This window comes from Passer montanus, unplaced genomic scaffold (assembly GCF_014805655.1).
Source record: "Passer montanus isolate IOZ18808 unplaced genomic scaffold, ASM1480565v1 scaffold20, whole genome shotgun sequence".
NCBI classification, from domain to species: Eukaryota; Metazoa; Chordata; class Aves; order Passeriformes; family Passeridae; genus Passer; species Passer montanus.
The window spans coordinates 4,590,754-4,613,772 of NW_024366592.1; the positions used below are offsets into that span (position 1 = coordinate 4,590,754).

The following is a 23,019-nucleotide window of genomic DNA, read 5'->3' on the forward strand; positions in this document are numbered from 1 at the left end:
CCATCTGAAAGTATGCAGCCTGGAGTCTCGGATCATTTGGGAGCTAATTTAGGAAAGTGGCAAAATCTGTTGAAAAAACATCTCTTTAAAGACCAAACTAATGCTTGAGAAAAAAATCAAACTCTGGGTTCTGTAGGATGAACTTTAACAATTTATTTAGCCATGAACTTCACATCTACATTTCATTTTGAGGTGGCAGTTGGCTGCAACTGAAGCTGAGCAAAATGGTTTTGTTTTAAATCAGTGAGATTTATTCTAAGTCCATTCACTGGACGTATTCATGAGGAAGAAAGAAAAAGGAGCTTCTTCAGTTGCTCTTTTTAAGTTACAAAATGTTAATACAATAAAAATGAAAGCATAAAGAAATGCATTTAAAATGGAAAAGGTCTATGGAAAGCAAGGCCAGAAGAGCATTCAGATTGCATACATAACATCTCAAAGGTGTGATTGTAAGGGAATCTGGGAACCAGGCAATGTGTGGTTTTGCAGAAGAAACCTGTGAGGTAGTCTTTGAAATAAAAAAACACACATTTGGCTTTTTGGGCCTGAGGGGTTGATCTAAAATAAACCACAGGCATTCTGGTCTTTAATTTTAGGTCAGACCTAGTGGCCATAGTGGCCCAAGAAACTGAAAAATATAGAGATTTTGTGTGGGACTTGTGTAGCGAGAAAATGGACTGATCCAAACAGCTACAGGCTCTTTATCTGACCTCATTAGTACACAAAGCTTTGGAACAAACGCTGAAGGAAAACTAATTAAAGATGTGGAAATACATGAAAACCTAGTTAAAATGCAGCAGTACTTCCACAAAGATAGAATATACCAGACTAAGCCAGTATGATAAAGTCTGATAAAACACTCTCTTAGACAATGTAAATACAGTGGATGAAATCTATCTGGACTTCAATAAAACACTTGAGAGGTTGCCATGCGAGAAAATATTAAGATGGAGAAATGTGGATGAATGTAAGAAATGAAAAGTGAGGACAATAGCATGTGCTGAAAGGAAGAGTCTTGGTGGAAGGAGGTTACTAATGTGGTTCCATAGGGACCAGTCTCAGAACTAATCTTGGTTAAAATTTTATTAGTGACCTTGGCAAAAAGCATGTGTGAGCTAATGAAATTTGCTGACGACGTAAACCTAAGACCTGCTGTTTCAACAGAAAAGGATTGGAATACCTCATGGAAAGAACTGGGTGAGTCTGCAGAAGGAGAAAGTACATGCAATTTAATGGAAGAAATGCAAAGTAGGGTCTATAAATGCACGATTGTTATGGTGGGGGTTGTTTGTTGCAGACTTACAAATGACACAAACTCTCAGAGATCCATGTGACAGCAATGGTTTAGCGTGGAGGTCTTGCTTATACAGGGGGTTTGAAACACCTCAGTCTAAACCACTGGTTGATCTGGCTTTAACACCACCCAGCTCCTGGACCAGTGACATATCTGCAGTTCAGGATGGAACGTGATTGGGTGAAGTTCCTGTTTAGGTTTGAATGAATCCTATCATTGTTCACCCAGGGGCCTGTTTATGGAACCAGGCTGGGTTTCTTATTTATAGCCAAATTAACTGCCCAGCCACAGACCAGCTGTGACACAGGATAATGTGCATGCTGAGAATCCAGTGGATTGGATGCTCCATCTTGAAATGCTCTGTGTATCTTTTAACACATCACTTGGAAGATTGTACTTCTAACACATCGCTAAGAAGAACTAGAGAAGGTTCAGAATATAAATTTAATGAGTCTGTTCTTAATTTTAAGAAGGCATTGAATTATTATGAAAAAATGTATTACATGCTGTACGAGAAATAAGCAAGACTAAAGTGTTTTTGTTCACACTCTGCATGTCTTTCCTATTACTGTTCAGTGTTTAAATCTGTCAGATGAAGCAGAAGAAAAGCACAAAATCATTATGTTTGCTATATCCATAATCTTTCATGTGTTTACATGTGCTAAATATATAGAATAATTAAAGCAATTAGAAAAGTCAGGAGTTTAATGGGATTCTTTATCTTAATCTTGCTCTCTGTTTTGGTCAATGTTACTAATGAAAGTCTGTAATGTCAGGTGAACTTTCACTTTTAGAAACTGTACTTGCTTGTGAAATCCCACCTGCAGAATGGCCTCCAGGTCTGGGCTCCCAGCACAGGAAGGACATGAGGCTGCTGGAGTGAGTCCAGAGGAGGCACCAAGTTGATCCAAGGGGTGGAGCACCTCTCCCATGAGGAAAGACTGAGGGAATTAGGTTGTTCAGCCTAGAGGAATTTCAGGATGACCTAATTGTGGCCTTCCAGTACCTGAAGGAGGCAGTAAGAAAGAGAGAGACTATTTAGAAGGGCCTGGAGTGTTCAGCCTAGAGAAGTTTCAGGATGACCTAATTGTGGCCTTCAAGTACCTGAAGGAGGCAGTAAGAAAGAGAGAGACTATTTAGAAGGGCCTGGAGAGACAGAACAAAGGGAGAATGTGTTCAACCTGACAGAGAGTAGGTTTAGATTGGATATTAAGAAGTTCTTTCCTGTGAGGGTGGTGAGGCCCTGGCACAGGTTGCCAGAGAAGCTGTGTCTGTCCCACCCCTGGAAGTGTTCAAGTGTTGGACAGGGTTTGGAGCAACCTGGTCCAGTGGAAGGGGGTAGGACAAGTTGAGATTTAATGTCCTCCCCAACCCGAGCCATTCTGTAATTCTGTGAAATGAAAATTGGTTTTGAATTTTTCTTTGGTTGTAATTTCAAAGCATCCATAAAATCTAGTGGGGGATGTGGTTTGAAATATCAAGGTTCTGAGGATGGGATGTACTGATGTAAATAGAGGGGAAAATTGAGGTGGACTGCATTATGGAAGGATTTTCTTTCAGGGTTGCAGTTAATTTAGCTGCTGCATTATATGGCTCATATTGAAGACACAAACTTGTTTGGGCCCTCCTGAGCTCCTTGACACCAGCAGAACCATCATTGAGTTATCTGAAACACTCACTGACTGCCTTGTCAGCTTAATGGGCACTGTGCATTGAACTCTTGTAGTAAAACACTTGCATGCTTTACAGCATGACATTTCCTGCACAGTAAGTTATCACAACATAACTAACTATCCAGCTTGCAAATATTTAATCTTAATACTTGTGAATTAATGGAGAAATAATTGGTTTGGTCAAATCCACAGCTAGCTGGGTCTTCAGTGCACTGGTTAAGAAACAGTCTAGTGCAAATGCAGAATCAGAGGGATAACAGGTGTTATCATCATTGAAGTTGATTTTGAATTGAGATTTGTGGCTAAACATGGGCTATATAATCACCATACAAAATGGCTTTGGAACTCTGGTACTTTACAAAACTGTTTTGTTTTGTGCAGCTTGGAGGTGAAAGGGATGATGGTAAGCCTGGGTGTTTTGGCAAGAACTAGAGAACTTGACCTGTGTTGCATAAATATAAGAAGATCAGGAATTTATTTAAAAAGCCCCAATTTATTCCACCCAGAGGAATCCCCAGTGAATAATTATGCAATTAAAATAACTCTTTTTATCACAATACACCAACCCTTTGTCCAGTAACTTGTCAGAGGAATTTAATTAAAACCCATAATCTTAAAAATATACTTGTCTGCAACTGAAAGTATGTAATCCCTTGAGATAGAAGCTGCTTAAACAGGAGTTCAGCCCAATGTAATTCTGCCACATTAGTGTGCACTACAGTGTATTAATTTGGAGAGCAAGTTCCATAGATGACGGATCATTAGTGTTTATTATGATTACATTATAGTAATTTTTGTTTAGTCAGTAACCAGCTATGCTGAATCCAAAAAATGGTGTAGTGCATTTATTGTAACCACTTATCCATGTTCAGGTAATTTTGTCCTAATGATAGAGCAAGCTTACATAAAGCTTTCTGTCAACTGGTTATACATTAGGCACCTTTTTTTTACCCCATGTGCCAGATGAACAAGTGTATGTGATAAGAAAATATCTGTACTGTTTCAGACAACAAAAAAAGTATTTCTAAAACCTCTTTGCTAGTAATGGCTGGAAGAAATAGTTCCTTTACTTTTGTGCTTCCAGAACTGGCAATGGCTGATACATGCAGGTATTTATTTATATGGAGTAGGGAAACACACTTTATTTCACTGTGACATGCTTAATTTTTTCTCATGAATAGAATTTTGACTCCTTCCAGCAGAAAAGGCATGGCAGGGCATAAGGGGAAGAGATTATGCTCACATATCTTGTTGTCAGTGAAATGAAGTGTGTCACGGGTTTTCCAGTAGAGGAAAACTGGCGATGGGGAGTTGAGGTTTAGGGTTTCCTTACCTGCTCACAGTTCTGCAGCTGTGAGCACAAGCCTTATAAAGGTGCAGTGTATTTTGAAGTTGGATGTATGGTACAACTGTAGAAAAATGTTTCCTCAGGTAAGTGTCATCGTGGCAACCTGCAAACTGGCAGAAGGCAGATGTAGATGGGATATGAGGAAGAAATTAGGTGCAGTGCAGTGATGTAGATTTCAAGAATCAAAAATAGGAGATTTATGGGAAAATATTGATGAATATGTGTTAGCATACAGTGCATAAGTTGTGTTTGGATTCCTGTGCTTTTTTTACAGGAGGCAGGGTGAGAAACACCCCCCAGTCAGTTTTGCTTATGCTATATCCAAACCATTGCCAAATTTCTTTTTGTATCTGCTTGATTATTATTTTATATAAAATTGCTGCTCAGTTACAATTGCTGCTAAATTCAACTTTGTTGTTTATTGAATTAGACATATAAGACCTCATTCATATCAGTAGGGTATTAATAAGGTCCCAGTAATTATTCTTTAATTTTAAACATTAACTTACCAAGCTGTGTGGCATCAGCATTCAAATTCTTTGGGGTTTTGTTGTTTGTTTGTTTTTTTCAAGTTGTCATATTATTTCAGCAAAGAGAGGCCCAAAGAACCAGAGCCCTGTGTGTGCTCTCACTGTCAGTCTCAGTATCTATTTGCTGATTTTCACAAATTTATTGCCAGCAAAGAATGGCAGGTCAGTAAGGAATATGAAAAGAAGCTGTACGAAATAGCTGAAACCAACTCATAATGAGAAATTCAGACTTGGGGATTGGTAGACATTGTGTAGGAAATGCACTGAGGAAAAATACTATTTAGGGCAGACAACCTAGGGGAAGACAAGGAGAATATTTTCAAAACATTTTTCACAAGTACATTGTGCACTCAGCTCATGTATTGCTGTGTTTATAGATTCTGTGGCAAATTTCTTGCAGTATTATAAATAATAAAATCATCTCCTGAAAGCCATTTACCTGGTTTTGTATCTGATACCCCTTAGCAGATACTGGCTTTACACAAAATTCTTGTCCTATCAAAATGTAAATTGCAGACTGATGTTACACTGGTGAGCTGTGTCAAGCCGTTTACAAGTAACAAAGAATATCAGTGAAAGGTGAGAACATCGGGGGGCAAAATGAAGAGAAACCACACTATTTACAGTTCGAGAACATCGGGAGGGGGAAAATGAAGAGAAACCACACTATTTACAGTTGATGAAGAGCATATCTGACAGCTGAGTGAACAAAAAGAATAGGCATTAACAACGCCTGTGCCTTGACAAATGTTGGGGGAATCTCTTGCCTTTGGAGTCTGTGTAGCTGGGAGTTCATTAGCAGGCATTCTGTGCGTGCCTGCCTTCATTTCTGCTGAAGTAATAATCCTTTAGGGGTGTCTGTGAGTAAGAACCTTGCCTCAGGAGGAATACAGCCTGTGATACTTTGTAAAATACTTCCTAATTTCTATTATTAATAAAAGGCTTGTAGTTTGGGTCTTTTCTGGACTTTCCTTTTTTTTTTTTTTTTTTTCTTCCTTTCAGTTACCTTTCTGGTAGGGTGGGGTTGGGGAAGGCACTAAATCACTTTACTAGAAACAGTGATATGTGGCATGGAATGCTTAGGAGATTATGTTTGTCTCAGGGACAGAGAATGCTGCAGTCAACAGGAAATCAGTTTCTGAGGGTGCTACACTAAGTTTGCCTCCTAACTGGAAAATTTCTAATTGTTGCTCCAAGGGAGCAATAAGCTGAAAACCAGGCAGATGGCTTCTTCCCCACTTGCCTTATTCTTTGATTCCATGTAAATAATTTCTAGCTTCATAGCTTCATAGTAACCTTTTGTGTTAAACATTTGTAAATGTTTTAACACTATCATAGTTGCTCTCTCTTGTACAGTAACTTGGCTGTTCAAAAGCCAGATGTTTTTCTGCTGGTTTCAAGGGAAACCTGATTTCAGATTTTTAAATCTAGTCTCTAGACTGAGACACTACTTCTAGCTAAGCATTAGCAATTATGAAGGATAAACTGTATTTTGTCCCATGCTGTGTGTTGAAGGGTTTTTTTTCCTTCAAGTAGGGGCTGAAGGAGATGGCTTTTTTCCTTCTATTATAAATTTGTTGTGTATAGGTAAAGCCTTACAAAATAAGGGCCTTGTTACCAGAGTAAAATCATGGCTCAGGCCTGTCACTGTTTCTCTTGACTTTGACAAGCTTTCTTTTCTCTTGGTAAAGGTGCATACCAGAGGAATGACTACAACCATGTGTGAATGTTTTTTTTTTGTTCCCTTGGCCTGTCAGGGCCAAAAGATGTGTGTGTGTCCAGATTATTGGTTGACAGTCACGAGACAGTCACAAGATGAGTGCAGTTCTGTGCAGTTGGGTGCAGAGATGAGTGCTTGGCAGATTCAGTTTAGCTGTAATGTATATAGTATAGAATAATATAGTATAATAAAGTGATTTATTAGCCTTCTGATAAGATGGAGTCAGATGCATCATTCTCTCCCCTTCATTGGGGGTTGCCTTTGGTTCAATATTCCTTTTACTCTGCTTTCATCACTTCATGATTTCCAGGAGCAGATAGCTGACATTTGTACTTCTAGGGACTGATACAGAATCCATGGAAAGCCATTTTCATCCTCAAACTTGCCAAGCTCTGGCTCAGGCTCCTCCATTGTCTCCTAGGCTGGATTAAACAGCACTGATGGTGTGAGTAGTAACAGAGAGTCCTCTGCTGCAATGAACTCCTCTGCCATTTGCAGGAGAAAAATAGAGCTGAGGTGTCCCTCACTCTGAAACACTGAATCTTCTTTCTTATTGATGTTTATTATGAATAATCTTTTGAGCTCCACTCCCATTGTTCAAACAGAAAAAAAAAAGAAAGAAAAATAATATGAAAATAATTGTCTCACTGAGTTAGGGTTATCTAGCTTTTCAGCAGGTGTGGTTAATATTGGGATTTCTGTAGACCATGTAAATAAGTGGAGTACAAATATGTGTGCATATTTACTTTGCTTCTCTGGGTCTGTGGAATATCTCGAAGTCAGATTGGTTATTTCTTTTGTATTTTTGAACATAAACTCCACTTTTAATAACACAGCTTCCCCTTCATACCCCCACAGAGGAGCAGCTACTATTTATTTTTCTCTTTTCTCTTTGAAACTTTCTTGCCTTAGGTGGTTACAGTGTCCAGACATGAAGAGGGGAAAAAATAAAAAAGCAAACCCCCTAATAAACAAAATGGTGCTTTACTTATTCTAACCTTTAACAAGAGTTAAATATCTTTGTGAAGAAAAAATTATGGAATTTATCTACTGCATTATGTTTGTATTATTATTCTACCCACCTCTTGGGGAAAAAACCATTCAGTAAAGTGAAAGAATACTTTCCCAGTTAGGGTTAGTGTAGCTTTTTAAAAATGATAAGCTTTTAAAAGGTAGAAAAATACACATTTTGGAGGTAATAAAGGTTTAAACATTTTTGTGTATCTGAAGAGGACTGTAATGGTGTCTGTCTAAAGGCAATTCTTTTTTTTTTCCTGGAGGACTGCTGATTTATTTTCTGAGAAGGCTTTTATGCGAATTCAGACATAAGGAAATTTAAAACTAGTACACGTGTTGCTGTCTCCTTTGTGTTTTGAGGAAGCCCAGCCCCTAGTGGCATTTATTATCCTTGTGAGATGCTTTATTGGTACAAATCATGTTAAAAATGAGACAATAAAGCCTTCATATGGCTGTTTTCAGGACAGAAAGATACTGAGAAATTGTGAGTGGAAAGCATTCAAAAAAATTTAATACCAGTTTTTCTCTAACACTTACTAGCTGCTGGCACATAAATCTGGCTGAAATAATTGTTTATTTTCTCTGCCCTAGTGTGCCTTGTGTGTTGGTCAAGGAACATGAAATATGCAGATGATGAGAAGACAAATGTTCTAGTAGTATTTAACGTGACACTAATAATGTTATTGATCCCACAATAATGGAATACCAGGTTGAAAGGGGATGTTAAGGATAAGGATGTGGTCCAACCCTTCTTAGCAAAGGCACAGTTCAGACAAAATGGCCCAGCACCATGCCCAGCTGGCTCTTCCAGGTGCTCAAAATTACAGATAAAAATGTTAATTCTACCTTATTAAAACCTGCAGGAGAAAAAGAGGGGGATGACATACAGCACCATAAAACATTAGTTTTTCTCTTTACCTATGTCTTCTCTTAAGCCACTCAGACACTTGTGTATTAGCTATTATTAATTATCCCAGATTCTGTTGAAAATGTGTTATTTCCAAGACTACCAGGGAAAGCATGGCTGTTTTCTTCCACAGCTGAATGCTCCAGGAGGACCTGAGTGCTCCCTGTCTGGAGCTGAGCAGCACCAGCACCATGTGCATATGACTTTCTGAGCTTTGCCTTATCATTTGCCCAGCAGGTAATGTGTGACTGGACAGTGATGTTTCACAGAGTGTTCTGGGTATTAATAGGAGGTAGAGACAGCCCCAAATATCAGAAGATCCACGCCATTCTTTCAGATACCTGAGATCCCATAATTAACTGAGTATTGTCTTTACTAAATGATTTGTTTACAGGTGATGACAATTCTGGAAGGAAGGTGATTACCTTCAGTTGTTGCCACTTGCCCCCATGCCACCAGCTCAATCACACAAGGCTGCTTGAGTAAGTTGTTTTCAATCTCCTTCACGGACTACTTTACTTTATATAAGAACTTCTGTTATGTTGCTTTCAGGGAGGAGAATGAATAGGCAAGGAGTGAAATGAAAAAAGAATGTAAGACCTACTACTGTTAATATTAAGTGAATGAGATGTGTATTAAACTGCCAGTTAACTTGCCTGCAGTCTCTAGAGGAAGAAGCAATTCATTGTGTACTTGCTGTCTTGATTTTGTTGACAAATTCTTATTGTAGTAAAAAAAAATTCACTATGTGGACCAATGAAAGAGAAATTGTAGTAATTTAGTGCTGTGTACTGTGGAGTCCTTCCCTATCAGGGAAACTTCGAGGGTATTTCCCTGGAAGAATTTACCAGAGGCTTGGAGAACATCTCATGCCTCAGGGTGAGTGGAAAGGGGCTTCTTTTCTTTGGTGTGACTCTACAAAAAACCCCTCTGGAGCCCTGTACAGACACCCTTTCTGTCTTTCTTCACTGATTATTCTGTGGTGTGAGTGTGGATTGAGTGACTGTGCTTGTCTGAGTGGCTTTCTCAGAAGATGCTTTTGGGAAGGTAGCAGCTAACACCATCCATATTACCACGTGTTACAGTGTACATGTGTTCTCGTGAATAGCTATACTTTAATTTTCTATACTTTACCTAAATCACTCAGAAAGAGTGTTGTTTAGTTATTTGCATCTTAGTAGGTTTTCTGTTTTATAAAATTACCTGCATTAGGTTCATACATTATGCTTAACATTTTTATGTGTGTATACTTTTGGGGTTTTTGAGTTAAAAGGAGTTGTGAATATGTAAATTAACAACATTCTTCCTTATAAACCTGCTGCAGCAAGGTACCAGGACATGTTTCTGCCTTGTAGTTTGTCACTGCAAGGCGATCTGTTGTATCCTGAGAGTCCTGTCCTTATTAAGCCTTATTTTAAACCTCTTTGGGGTTGTTGTGCAGCCTCCATTGCTGAAATGTTTGAGTACCTTTCAAGCACCACCATTGGAAAGGACAAAAATGCTGTTGCTTCAACTTCTCAGAAATGGAGAGGAATTAAAAAACAGGTAACTTAAGAAATTATTTTGAGAGTGTGTTGCTTCAATTTTTATGCTCTTCACAGCACATTTTCCTGTATCTGAGCCCACATCAAGTTCACTTGGAAAATCTGTCCTAAGAGAGAACTATAGGCAAGAGTTGAATGTGAAGGTAGCAATATAGCTATCAAGTGATCTGGTTTTAGTTAATTAGATTCAGATATTGAATTCTGAGAAAAAGCTGTAGGAAAAGAGTAGGCCCTGATTGCTAGGTATTTTGTGATGAAGTCACTTAAAGAATTGATTTGGTAAAGCTTTTGTTGCTGCAATTCTGTTATAGTCTTGGAACAGGTAATTGACTGTAGAAAAATACTGGTTATTATATGACTCCAAAACACTCTGTTATTTTTAAAAATACATGTTTTCTGGATGCAATGTAACAAGGAATTTACATGCTGTAAATAAACCACAAGGCACTCTGTTTGTAACAACATCTGTTTAGGTATATTTTAATTTCAAACTCTTAAAAAAGTCTTGATTGACTGTCACTACTACTTTTTTCCATTAAAATGCCACTAATACTTAAATGAGGGATCAAAACAGCATTATATTAACTGCAGTGTCAATCTTTTCCACAAGATACTTGAGTCTAAGATTTACAGTATGCTGAGGAAATAAGATAAATGAGACTGGGAATACAGGTGAGAATTGAAGGGCTTTTCTATGCAAAGGGAAATAGTCAAAGTGTTCTTCATGCTTGCAGATAGTCACAGCCCAGTAAATGGCACATGGAACTATCACATTATATTAATTGCAGTGTCAATCCTTTTCACAAGATACTTGCAGTCTAAGATTTACAGTATGCTGAGGAAATAAGATAAATGAGACTGGGAATACAGGTGAGAATTGAAGGGCTTTTCTATGCAAAGGGAAATAGTCAAAGTGTTCTTCATGCTTGCAGATAGTCACAGCCCAGTAAATGGCACATGGAACTATCTGCTTTATTGAATGAAAATCACTTACATACAATTAAGAGCAATACTTGGGGCTGTTGCAGAATGAGAAGATAGCATTGAGAAAAACATGAGAAATTTGAAATCTGACACAGCAAGAAATGCAGCTGGATTGCACTGCTCCATCATTGCTTTATTTGAGTCATTGAGCTGTGTAATAGGCCATCCTGTGTTCTCAACTGTAGAAAAAAGGGAATGAAAATCATCTTAAACTATACTGTAAAAGAATGAACACACAGCAATCTGCTTATAAAACATGCAGTATTATTTCAAGATGGGATACATAGTGTAGTTCTTTAAATTAATTTTAAGGGATTTAAATTAAATTTAAGGCAAATGATTCACAAACTCACTTCCTCACAATGCAAACAAGGGAAAGACAAATATATTCAAGAAGAGCAGTTTAATTAGGTGTAATGGATTTTTCAAGGATTTAGAAACTTTTAAATTGAGAGGAAAGCCCAAAACATATTCTTTATTGTTTGAAAATGCAAAATGATATCATTTGCTTGTCTAAAAGGAAGGACTTTACAAAGACTGAGAAAAGCAGAAAAAAAGTTGTTTTTAGTTAAAATGCATCTCTTAAAAATTTCTTGGCAAGTACAGTCCCATATTGTATTAATTTTTAATATTTTTATTAATTCATGAGCACTGTAGTTTTTGTAACTAAATACTTTCTTTAAAGTTTCAGGTATTGCAACGATGTGGAATTATTTGCCACTAGAGCTAGATGAACTTAGTTAAATATTTTGAAGCAAACATAAATTTGCAGTCAGTAGCATTCTGTGCAAAAATAGCACATTTTCTTTCTCAGTTAGTGCTTCAAAAATCTCATCCAGTAAACTGTCTTAAGACCAAAATGTTATCTTTCTCCTCAGGTACTTAAAGTAGATCCTGGACCAGTATGTGGAGAGTGATTATATGGTTGTCTGCTTTCACTATGGCTTGAAGACTCTGAGTGAACCATCTCTGAAGTGGTTACAAACAGCCTACACGGAATTTCACAGGAAGTAAATCTCTTAAAGACTTAGTTTACTCTTCAGATTGTGTAATGTCTATAATGAACTTCCCTGAGGGAAATTAGGTGAATTTGTCTTGATTCACCCACAATTAACTGAGTTCACTTTGCTGTTGCAAATTCTTAAAATGATGTCAGTGCTGTTGGTTCTTTTTGTTGTGTCTTCTGTGCAGAACTGAGGAATGGCCTGGCTGCTGCAGTGCTTATCCAAAGGTTTGAAAAGCCATGGAGCAAAACCAAGACCTGTGGCTGGATCTACCTGAGCTTTGGAGTACTGATGGCTACAGTTCAGGACTTCATGGAGGAGTTTGTTAGGGTGTAGTTGAGGCCAAAGCTCTTGGATAAATTGCATTTTAATAGTGGAGACCAGCATTGTGGTTTGTTCCCTGAAAGTGTGAGGTTACCAATGGAGCAGCCAGTCCCTATTGAAGTCAATCTTTTACTTGTCTGCACATTGTAACTTGTTTGTAAATTGGCCTCTGGAAGGCAACACGACTGAACATGGGTAGTACAATGTATCTGTTCTTTCTAGGACTGCATAAAGGAGAGGAAAGACAAAAGTCTGTTATATTTTATCTTTGATTAGAAGTTTGGACTGCAATACTGGGTTTTGACGTGCACTGACAATTCCAGGACAAAGCATTGCTCTGTTCTCCTTCTGGAAGATTCTTAAGCTAAATTTAGAGTTGTGTTATGGGGAGAAGCAGTACAAGGTTGGTGGGTTGTTTTTTTTTTGGCTTTTTTGTTGCCATACAAGTGCATGATGAGACTCTCACTTATTCCAAAAATCTGTCTCTATTCCCCCACCCTGACCCAGAAATCTCACAACAAAGGGGACACAGAGGCTCAGGTCACCAGACAGAACCTCTCATTTTTATTAACAGTTGGAACTTCTTGGCATACTGTCATTGGCAACTCAAAGCAGAATTACCAGCTCAACATATATGGGGTGCTGTACTAGCCAGAGGGGAAAAAATACAAAAATAGCCCTTTTTGGACTTCTGGGGTGAAAGGAAAGGGAGGACAGATGAGAGTACAAACGATGAGAGTAATTAGCCCAGCATCACGAAAGCAAATGTTGAATAGGAGAAGTTTCAAAAGAATAGACCTTGCTTTGAAGGTTCACAGCAGAGGCACAGTAGTCTTTGGACACTGTAATCTAGGAAACTGAAGAACATAAACTTGAAGGTGCCTTAAGGTGCAAAACAAACTTGAAAATAGAAACATTAGTAAAGCAACTCAGGTGTTTTGTTTGTTAGTTTTTGTTGTGGATTTTGGGCTCTTAGGCACAGTAGGGCCAGGGATGGTTTTTTGCTTGTGTGTGGCAGTGGCTTTGTTAATACACACAGTGCCTGTTTCATTCACAAGTGTATGGGCACAATTAAAACCTGAAAGTAAAAACTCACGTAATTCCTGAGTTTCCTGATTATCTTTTCCCCCTCTTAGCATAACCTGTTACAAGAAGATTTTTTTTAGAAGTTCACGGTCATGTTTTTCCCTGATCATTGTCCCTACTGGAAAGAAAACTTGGTAAAATAATAAGCAAAAATCTATATATATAAGCAGGATATTCCAATATGCAGATCTCAATTTCATTTTTCAATACTGTTGAGTAAGAGATGAGTTTTTTTGTGCCACCTGGCTGCCATCAGTTTCAGCCAACTAGAATCTATTGTTTAGGTACCATGAAATGACACTGTAGAGTCAAGCAAAGCAATAATGAAAGAAAGTTTTGTTTCACACAAAAGGGACAATGCAATATCAAACAACTAGCAGTTGGCTTCACCTTTAGTAATAACTAGGAAAGCAGGACAAAATTAGTGGTAAAATTGAAGAATTAGGTATAAATTCTGTATCTGAAAATTTAATTTTTTTTTCAAACATGGAAGTTCTGCAAGCAGAAAATAAAGGCATGTAAAAAAGTAATGTTTTTAATCAAAGATTTCTTTATAGATCCTTCATTCTCCTTTTAGTATTTTTTTCAAATAGTTTAATTTCTGTCTCCCTGATATTAAATCTGTAAGTAAGCAGACACTGGTTAGGAGCATAATAGTTAATTTCATCTATTGTCAAAACTGACCACTTTTTAAAAGGGCTTATTTTTGATTTTTTAAAAATTTTATGTTCAATTTCTTCTGAATTAGGTATTTTCAATATATTTGAAAATAATACTGTGTAATGTGCCTGTAATAATAACTTTCCATTCAATTGTAGCTATTCAGTTCTACCATCTCTGGCATTTAACATTTTTCTAACAATTTTGTTTTCTTTTCCTAGGTATAAGAAAAACCTTAAAGCACTCTATGTTCTCCATCCAACCAACCTCATAAAAATTCTATGGAATATCTTTAAACCTCTTATAAGGTACTTGGCACTTCACTGAATACATTATTCCCATTCAGTTCAAGGATGGTTTATTCTCTAATAAGTTGCTTTTAAAAAGGCTTGAAGTAAAATATGTCGGGTAACAACACCCATTTAAACTATCTTGAACTAACAAGTAAGGAGAGCTTAAGCTTGGAAATGAATAGGGTAGAGTTCTTTGTAAGAAAAGGGTAGTTTTTCTGTATGTTAATGTAAATATCACTTTTAAAACATGGTTGTCTGGGGACTGTGAATGACTTTTTTGTTGTGTTTGACAGCACTTAGGGAAAAGGAACTGTGTGCATGACTGGAGTTACTGGGTGGTGCAGTAAAGTGGATGATGAATGATCAGCCTTTGGGCTGGTCAGAAGTGTTGGCATGAATGGGACTGACACTACTTATGTTCTCAAAGTTAATGGATAATCCCTGAAGTGCCCATAGGAACTTGAAAAGGAGGATATGATGGAAAAGATTATGTATTTTACTGGGTGTTCTTTTCCTTTACGTGGTAAAAATTTGGTGCTACCTCCAAGGAACCACCAGCAATGGGAAGACACTGCTATGTGCAAGAATGGTGGAGCTTGCTCAGCTTCTGCTTCTCAACTTTTGTCACTTTCAAAGAAATTCTGACATTTTTCAAATCATATTATGAATATTCTTGGGGCTGCAGGGTAGAAACAGCTAATCTTGAGAAACCATAATGAACCAGCCAAGTATTTCCACTACAGTAACTTGCAGTCATTCAGTTTCTGAGGGCTAGAAAGCTAATTAAATAGAAAAGGGAAATTTAACTTCTACAGAGATAGGACAACTAAGGTGCGTGTGAAATTTTTTTAAAAAGTAATTATAGCTAAAATTCATTCCAGAATATGCTGTTCTTGAAAGAAGAAGACTAACTCTAGATCTTTATTTTAACTTGCACTAAAATAAGAAAAATAAGTAAAATAAGTAAAAGAAGATTGAGAACACAGAGAACTGGTGGGAAAAGTGTGATGAAACCAGATGTCCAGTACCTGCTGATGTCTCAGGAATGGAGATGGATTTACTTTTGTTGTTGGTTTGTTTATTCCTGATTTCCTTTAGGATGGGTATGGAAACCTTCTAGGAAAAAAACCCAAACAAAACAATTAACAAAACCCAACAATTAACCAACATAAAAATTTATGATGGATATTACAATACTCTGATGAAAACTTCTTTCTCAGAGTTAGTTGAGAGCTCCTTGGGAACAGCTCCAAGCAGATGCTTTTGGGACACCAGTGATTTTCAGCCTGTGCATGTTAATTCCCTCAGTGGAACTACAGGTGGACAGCAGTGGTACTATTTGATAAACAGCAATAATTGCCTGCTAATTCTTAAAAAGTATGACTTTACAGGTACACATTGCAAATACTTATTTTCCCTAGATCTTACTATGTCTAAGTGTTTTTTTTGTCTTGGAAAGGAGGACACTCTGGCAGTTGAAAAGTGAATTATCTTGATGCACTTAAGCATTCATATCTAGCATAAATAATTCAAACCAATGCCTGTCATCTTAGATGCATCCTCATCTTGACCCTCCGATCACCCTGTTTTAATCACAATTGGTTGTTTCTGTTTGGACTCAACTTCTACCACTGTGTACCTGGATACTGGTTCTGAGTGTAATTTAGTAACACTGTACTCTCTGTCTTACAAAGCTGTGACAAAGCTGTTTGTACACTGGGACTGACAAAATAATTGAAGGTATGAGTACACTGTGAAAAGATCCTCAAGCCAGAAAGCTGGAACAGCTGAAGCTAGGGAAAAACCCTCTTTACTACTTAAAATGGTTTAGTAGCCAACCATGCCTTTTCTTTTCAGGTTGACTGTAGTTTGGGTTTGTCAAAAAAGTTTGGGTTACTAAGTGTGAGATGGCCCATGTACAGTTTGGCTAAATTATACTTTCATCAAAGACTAAAACTTAATAATATTGTTAATTTACTAGAGTAGTACAATTTCAATTTTTTTCATAGTACCTTTTCATTCCAGTTTAGACTAATCTCTTGGTAAATATTGACACTGTTAAGTGTCAATATTAATCCAGTTCACAAAAATAAGGGAGAAAAAGCCTCTAGACTTTGTTTCCCAGCTTTGCTGAATTATAGCCCAGACTCATTTGTAGATGCTGTTGCAAACAAAAATAGCAGATGTAACATAGATTTCATTATTAAGGGTCATGTATTTATTTTTCAGTAGTCTGTTAGTGCATTTGGTACCTGTTAGCACATGGCCTCAGTACTTTTACATGACAATGTATTTGCTAACAACTGGACAAATGACAGAGTTATTAGAATGAAGTATTTTGGCACATTTTCATTTGGTAGTATTAAGAAAATGTAAAAACTTGAAAATTTTCAAGTTCCTGAAGTTGATTGATCTTCTTTCCAGTCCCAAAAGAAGTGAGTAAGAAAGGAATGTGTTAAGTCAAGAGTGTTTTCTCCAAGGTGCAAGATTACTGTAGGAAGACCATATTTCTATGAGCTAGCAGAATCTGTTATAAAAATAATATACATTTAGGTGACAGTAGTGATGTAGCATTTTTAAGGAGCAGCACTTATTCCTAAGTGCCCATGACTTTTTTTACACATTTTGGTTCTGTGACACACCCTCTATTGCCAGAGGTGATTAGTCACAGAGTTGTGTGCTCAACTGTGGCTTAGAAAAGATGTTGGAAATTCGGGCTCTTTCGGATAAAAGACACTCTGGAGAGCTCTGAAATTGTGCATGCACAGAACGACGTTCCTCACGTGTCCCAAAATTCCTGTTAGCTAAATTCAGGGAAGTGACTGTTTGTTCCATGTGCCGCTAGAGGGAGGATGTGCATGCGGATTGGACAATCCAGGGATAAACTCATCCTTGCCAGAGTTTTCCCCCAATTTTACTATGAAGGTAAGTTGCAGCAAAGTACACTTTTTGCCATCAGCACCAACTATTTTTCTTGACATGCCATTACAGTCCAGATATTTTGTGCTGTGGAAAAATAAGACTTTATTTCAGATCATGTGTAAAAACATGCACCCAACCCTTGTTTGAGCACCTCAGCTCATATAGCCTGGCTGACACTCAAGACCTAACCAATGATACATGCAGCTTCAAATCTGGAAGTCTGTTTTGTACAACTTGTAGAAAAAAATAGTATTCCTGGTGTTTCCTAGAAGCTATCCAGCCTTTTTCAAAAGGGGTAAAGCTGATGGCCCAGTACTTCAAGGCTATACACTATCAATGCTTGGAAAATTTTACCTGTTGCTTAACTACTCTGTAGTTTATTCCTACATCCCCATTATTTTGTCTTTTTGCAGAATGGAATACCTACATAATACAAACATGTGGTTCTGTTACCTGGATAACATTCTCTTGAAGGTTCATTTAGTGAGCTTTCTAATGCTGTATGAAACCTAGTTTCCAGTGCCTTTTAAAGTGATATTTTTCATAGCTGTGCAAATCACAAAACATTCAGATGGAAGTCAGTTATTTCTATTCAAATCAGACTCTCAGGCATGCACTGTATGTGTTTGATCATATGAAATGAAATATATCTTATGCCTCCTGCTGCTTCAATTACAGTCTAATTTTGAGTTGCATCAGCACTTGCATTTTTGTAGATTTAGAAGAGAAACCCTTTATAAATGTTCCTCCCATGCTATTTTTTATACTAGTTCATGATTTTTTTAAAAATTATTTTTAACCACAAATTTGGGAAAAAGATCACCTACATGAACTATTTGGATGAACTGGGACAACATCTCAAATATGACCAGTTAAATATCCCTCAAGAAGCCATCCAGGATGGGTATATTGCCCCACTTTTTTCTCAGGTGGAGTTGCATCCTGATCACTGTATTCTAAGAAGAATCTATTTCTTGGAAATATCTAATTTACTTGTTTGTACTGGGTTGGATTAATTCTGAAAGCTGCATTGCCATCAGAGATATACTGAAGTGCATCAGGTGTTTAGTTTTCTACAGATTTGGAAAAAATCCATCTCTGTCATGGAGCATTTTCTTAATTTGATTGCTGCTTCTGTGTGAGTGTTAGCAAAGCCAATCCATATGTCATTGCTGCTTATGAGTATCATAGAATTGTCTTGGGAAAAACTCTAATCCTGACCTCTTTCCTTGCATATTGTAACAGATTGACTTCATTTTATGAAGAGCATTGCCAATCAGCAAAATGTTGATTAATTTTAAATGTTATGGATGTATCTATTATTAGTAGGTCCATTATGTTTATGTGGTGTTTATTTGTGTGTGTTAGGGGGAAGTGTTTGAGAGTGGATGGGAGGTGAAAAGAACTGCACAGGGCTGGGGTAGTCAAGCATCAGCATTAGTATCAGTAAGTCTTTCTAACATGATGCTTTACATGGAAATGCTTTGATGTACTGACACAAAGTGATTTGATGGCACTGCTGAATGAAAGTAACTGGAAGCTTTGATTATGACTGTTACTGATGCCTGGTGGCTTTTTACATACCTTTTATGGGATAACAGAAAATACCTTAGAGCTCTGAGGTTATAAATTGGATTGCATGGTGGCCAAAGAAAAGGGAGTTGTAATTTGAGGAGCAAAAATGTTTGAATTTTGCAGTTAAATTATAGTGTGATTCTATTTTTTGGACACATTTATTACTATGCTCCACTGGCTAAAGAAAAAAGGGTCTTCTATGTCTTGCTTAAGTATTCCACCACAAATTCTACTTAAAAATTCCTCCTGCTGAAATTCTGTAAGACAAGGTTCTGTAAGACCTGCAGCATATGCACAATTGTCAGGAGATCAACATCATGAGCAATACTTGTAGCTGTTCACATATACAGTCTGTCATCTGCAGTGCACTGAGCAGCACTGAAATCTTGATTTTTTTACAGACATGATGAAAATCTTTGGAGAAAACAGAAGGGAAAACTTCCTCCTATGGTTAAGGTTCCTCCACCATGGCCAACTCTGCCTACCCAGCAATTTGGAGTCAGCCTGCAATAGTAAGCCATAAGATTCCTAAACCATGACATTTGAGTACCCTGCAGCTTTCTGTAATGTACATGTTTACCAGACAGACTGCCTGCAAATAATTTTTTGTTATATGATATTAATTTTTTATTCCTTCCCTTTAAAAGCCACTAAACTATGAGGCCAGACAATAGGTTTTATGAATTCAGGACAGGACTCACAGTCCCAGTGACCTGCCTGATTTTCATGTTATAGTATCTTTAGGATAGCCAATGCACAACTTCTCCTGGTGGATAGAAGTTTGCCTGTATGTGCCAGAGCTCCAAGGAGATATGTTGCTTGTGGATGCTGGCAGTCTGAAAGTGTTTTGGGGGTGTTTAAATTATGGGTAGCCTTACCAAAGCAGAGCTTCAGGCTCCACAGTGGCTGCAGAAAGCTACAATGGATGCTTGAGAATTTAGACTCTGTTGTTTTGTTGCTCACACATCATTCTGATGTTTCATGAAATGAATAAAATCATGCCCTTCCAGAAATGCCCTGATAGCAGTTTGCATAGATTGCAGCACTGTATGTAGTATAAAAAATTGCCTGCTTTACATGAGGAATGGGGTGGCAATAGGACTTGAAAGATTCAATTTAATAAAAAACAACATCAAAAAAGATCACAAAACCTAGTTTTCTACCCACAGTCATTTCTGTAATCTTTTTGTTCTTCTCAAAAACAGCTGAAGAATATTGTTCACATTCAGCAAAGGCAATTTAGACTATCTGGTACATGCATTTTTTTCCAAACCTCCTTCTACCCCCAGTCTACTTTTCTGGTTCTAATGACTCAGCTGGAAATGAGATACAAAATATTTTTTTTTCCTCTAATTTAGTGTTAAACATTAGTCCTTTCTAGAAGGCATGAAATTAGTACAACCAATACCTATTGTGTAAGAGCTACTATAAGATTAACTTTTATGTTTTTGAACTCTTTAGAGTTCAGTCTAATACTTGAAACATGGCTAACTAGTTCAGAGAATGTCTTTCAGATGGGCTCTACTGGTCTGTTAAGAAGGACAGTGTTTTATGCCAAGTTTTATTCACTCTTGCAGAAGAGATGGTGTGACATAGCCACTTAAAATTACAAATAAACAAATCCCCTGTAACTTCTAAACCAGAAACAAATAAATTAACACTATGTTTGTAAAGAAAGGTGGAAATTGAGAAGAAAAAATGTGTGTTGAAAGGAAGTTTCCATTTTCCGAGACAAGTACCTTGCCTTGGAGGAATCTTTTAATTCACAATGACATTTTTAACCTTGTAGAGTTGCATTTTCAAAATTATGTAAAGCAACTGGGCATTTAAAAATCATAGAGGGTCTGTGAGAACTGGGAGTATAATTCTTGGAAGTGTAATCTATACAGAATTTGCTTTAATTTATAAGTGAATGGAAGGGCTTATTATCAGGTTAACTCAAAACTTTTCTTCCCTATGTTACATCCATCCACTCAGGATGCAAAATCTAAATTTAAAAAGGCTGCATTTGTTGTCTTTAAAACTTCAGAGTCACCCCAAGCTCTTTGTGGAGAGGAAAAAACAAACACACACCAAACTGATTTCATCTTGTGTGTCTATCCAGCTTTACTTATATTTGCTTGTCTGGGATTTAAACATGTAGTTTGTGTTAGGCACAGATGTGAAGTAGAAAACCTTCCTCATTGTGAGCTTCTGTAAGGACTGAATAATTTGGTCTTTGCTTGTAAAGAAAGGTAGAAGTTGAGAAGAGGAAAAAATGTGTGTTGAAAGGAAGTTTCCATTTTCCAAGACAAGTACCTTGCCTTAGAGGAATCTTTTAATTCACAATGACATTTTTAACCTTGTAGAGTTGCATTTTCAAAATTATGTAAAGCAACTGGGCATTTAAAAATCATAGAGGGTCTGTGAGAACTGGGAGTATAATTCTTGGAAGTGTAATCTATACAGAATTTGCTTTAATTTATAAGTGAATGGAAGGGCTTATTATCAGGTTAACTCAAAACTTTTCTTCCCTATGTTACATCCATCCACTCAGGATGCAAAATCTAAATTTAAAAAGGCTGCATTTGTTGTCTTTAAAACTTCAGAGTCACCCCAAGCTCTTTGTGGAGAGGAAAAAACAAACACACACCAAACTGATTTCATCTTGTGTGTCTATCCAGCTTTACTTATATTTGCTTGTCTGGCATTTAAACATGTAGTTTGTGTTAGGCACAGATGTGAAGTAGAAAACCTTCCTCATTGTGAGCTTCTGTAAGGACTGAATAATTTGGTCTTTGCAGCTTAACTTGAATGTGGAAACAAATTGTCCTGAAGCTTTCACTGAAACGACACTAATTCCAACAATAATAAGTGAGCTTAGTAAAGGCATTTAAATAATCCAAACTTGCCTTATATGACACCTTCAAAATAAAGTGTGGGGGACCACAACAGGTTACCTGTTACCCTATTTTAATTCTTTATGGCTACAGGTATAGACCAGACTTGCCCAGTTTGCTGAATGATTCTCTTTCTATAGCATTTCTGAGTGGCTTGCCTGATTGTCAGATTGTGCCTAGGAAGCTTTGATCTCATGTTAAAAACAGTGGGATTTCTTTAAAAATATAAAATAGTACTACTGAATGTTCATCTTCATGGGAGTATCAGACAAAACAATCCTTCTGAGGAAGGATTAAATGCCTTATGTCCACATTTAATTTGCAGTGTAAGGGAATCCTTGCTCAGGTTTGATATGTGCTGATGAATGTGTCACACAGAGTGGGTGGGATGGCTTTGCACATTTGCTGTTTGTTGTGGCCTGCTCTAACTGGCTAATTCAACCTGCGGGTAGAGAGGAGAGGAGCAACCACAGGGAGGTAGCTGAAAGATTAATCAAGCCTCCCCTCAAGTCTTCAGCAGAGAGAAAGGGCAGGGAGTAGCACATGGCCTGCTCTAACTGGCTAATTCAACCTTCTGATGTGCAGGTAGAGAGGACAGCAACAACCACAAGGAGGTAGATGAAAGACTAATCAAGCCTCCCCTCAAGTCTTCAGCAGAGAGAAAGGGCAGGGAGTAGCACTGAAACAGGGCAGGCACAGAAGGAATTCCTCCTTGGCTCTAAGTCCCAGCTTGTAGTGACCAGAGACTTTCAGACTATGGAAATGACTTTCTGTTACTCACCAGTAGCTGCTGCTTTCATAAACCCAGACATTTCAAACAATGTTCATCATTGTGTTGCTACAGCAAGACTACAGTTCCCTGCTTTTTCTTCACACAGAAAATGTGGAGCAGGAGGAATTAGCTATTCAGAATCTATCTACTTTAGTTTGCTCTGCATGTCAGGGTGAAAAATAGGATTTTTCTTCAACAAGCCATTAGTAAAAATTTTATATTTAAAAAGGCAAGGAAAAGTTTAGGGAACCCTCTGCTTTTGTAGATCAGATAGGATAAGAACAATTAATAATTGACTCTATGGGCCAAGCAGCATCATTGTCCTGTGCTGTATGTTCAGCAAGCTCTGGTAAACCCTTATTGCTGCACCTGATTGCTTCTCTCATCAAGGAAGGTCACAGCTGAGTTAAATATCAAAAGCAGCACACAGAGGTGACCTTGACTAGCTATTGACACTGTTCTATTTGATTAGTTTTTAAATTTAAAA

The 23,019-nt window shown here is 37.4% G+C and overlaps 1 protein-coding gene across 1 annotated transcript in view; it reads left to right on the top strand.

Moving 5' to 3' along the window:
• Positions 1 to 1,106: 1,106 nt before the first annotated feature.
• ARHGAP8 (Rho GTPase activating protein 8) overlaps positions 1,107 to 23,019 on the top strand; it is a 35,342-nt gene continuing 13,429 nt past the window's right edge. The window contains 8 exon segments of the mRNA XM_039708289.1: positions 1,107 to 1,197; positions 2,298 to 2,410; positions 3,349 to 3,370; positions 8,884 to 8,971; positions 11,896 to 12,027; positions 14,313 to 14,399; positions 18,106 to 18,210; positions 19,283 to 19,393. Coding sequence (XP_039564223.1) covers positions 1,107 to 1,197; positions 2,298 to 2,410; positions 3,349 to 3,370; positions 8,884 to 8,971; positions 11,896 to 12,027; positions 14,313 to 14,399; positions 18,106 to 18,210; positions 19,283 to 19,393 — 749 coding nt within the window.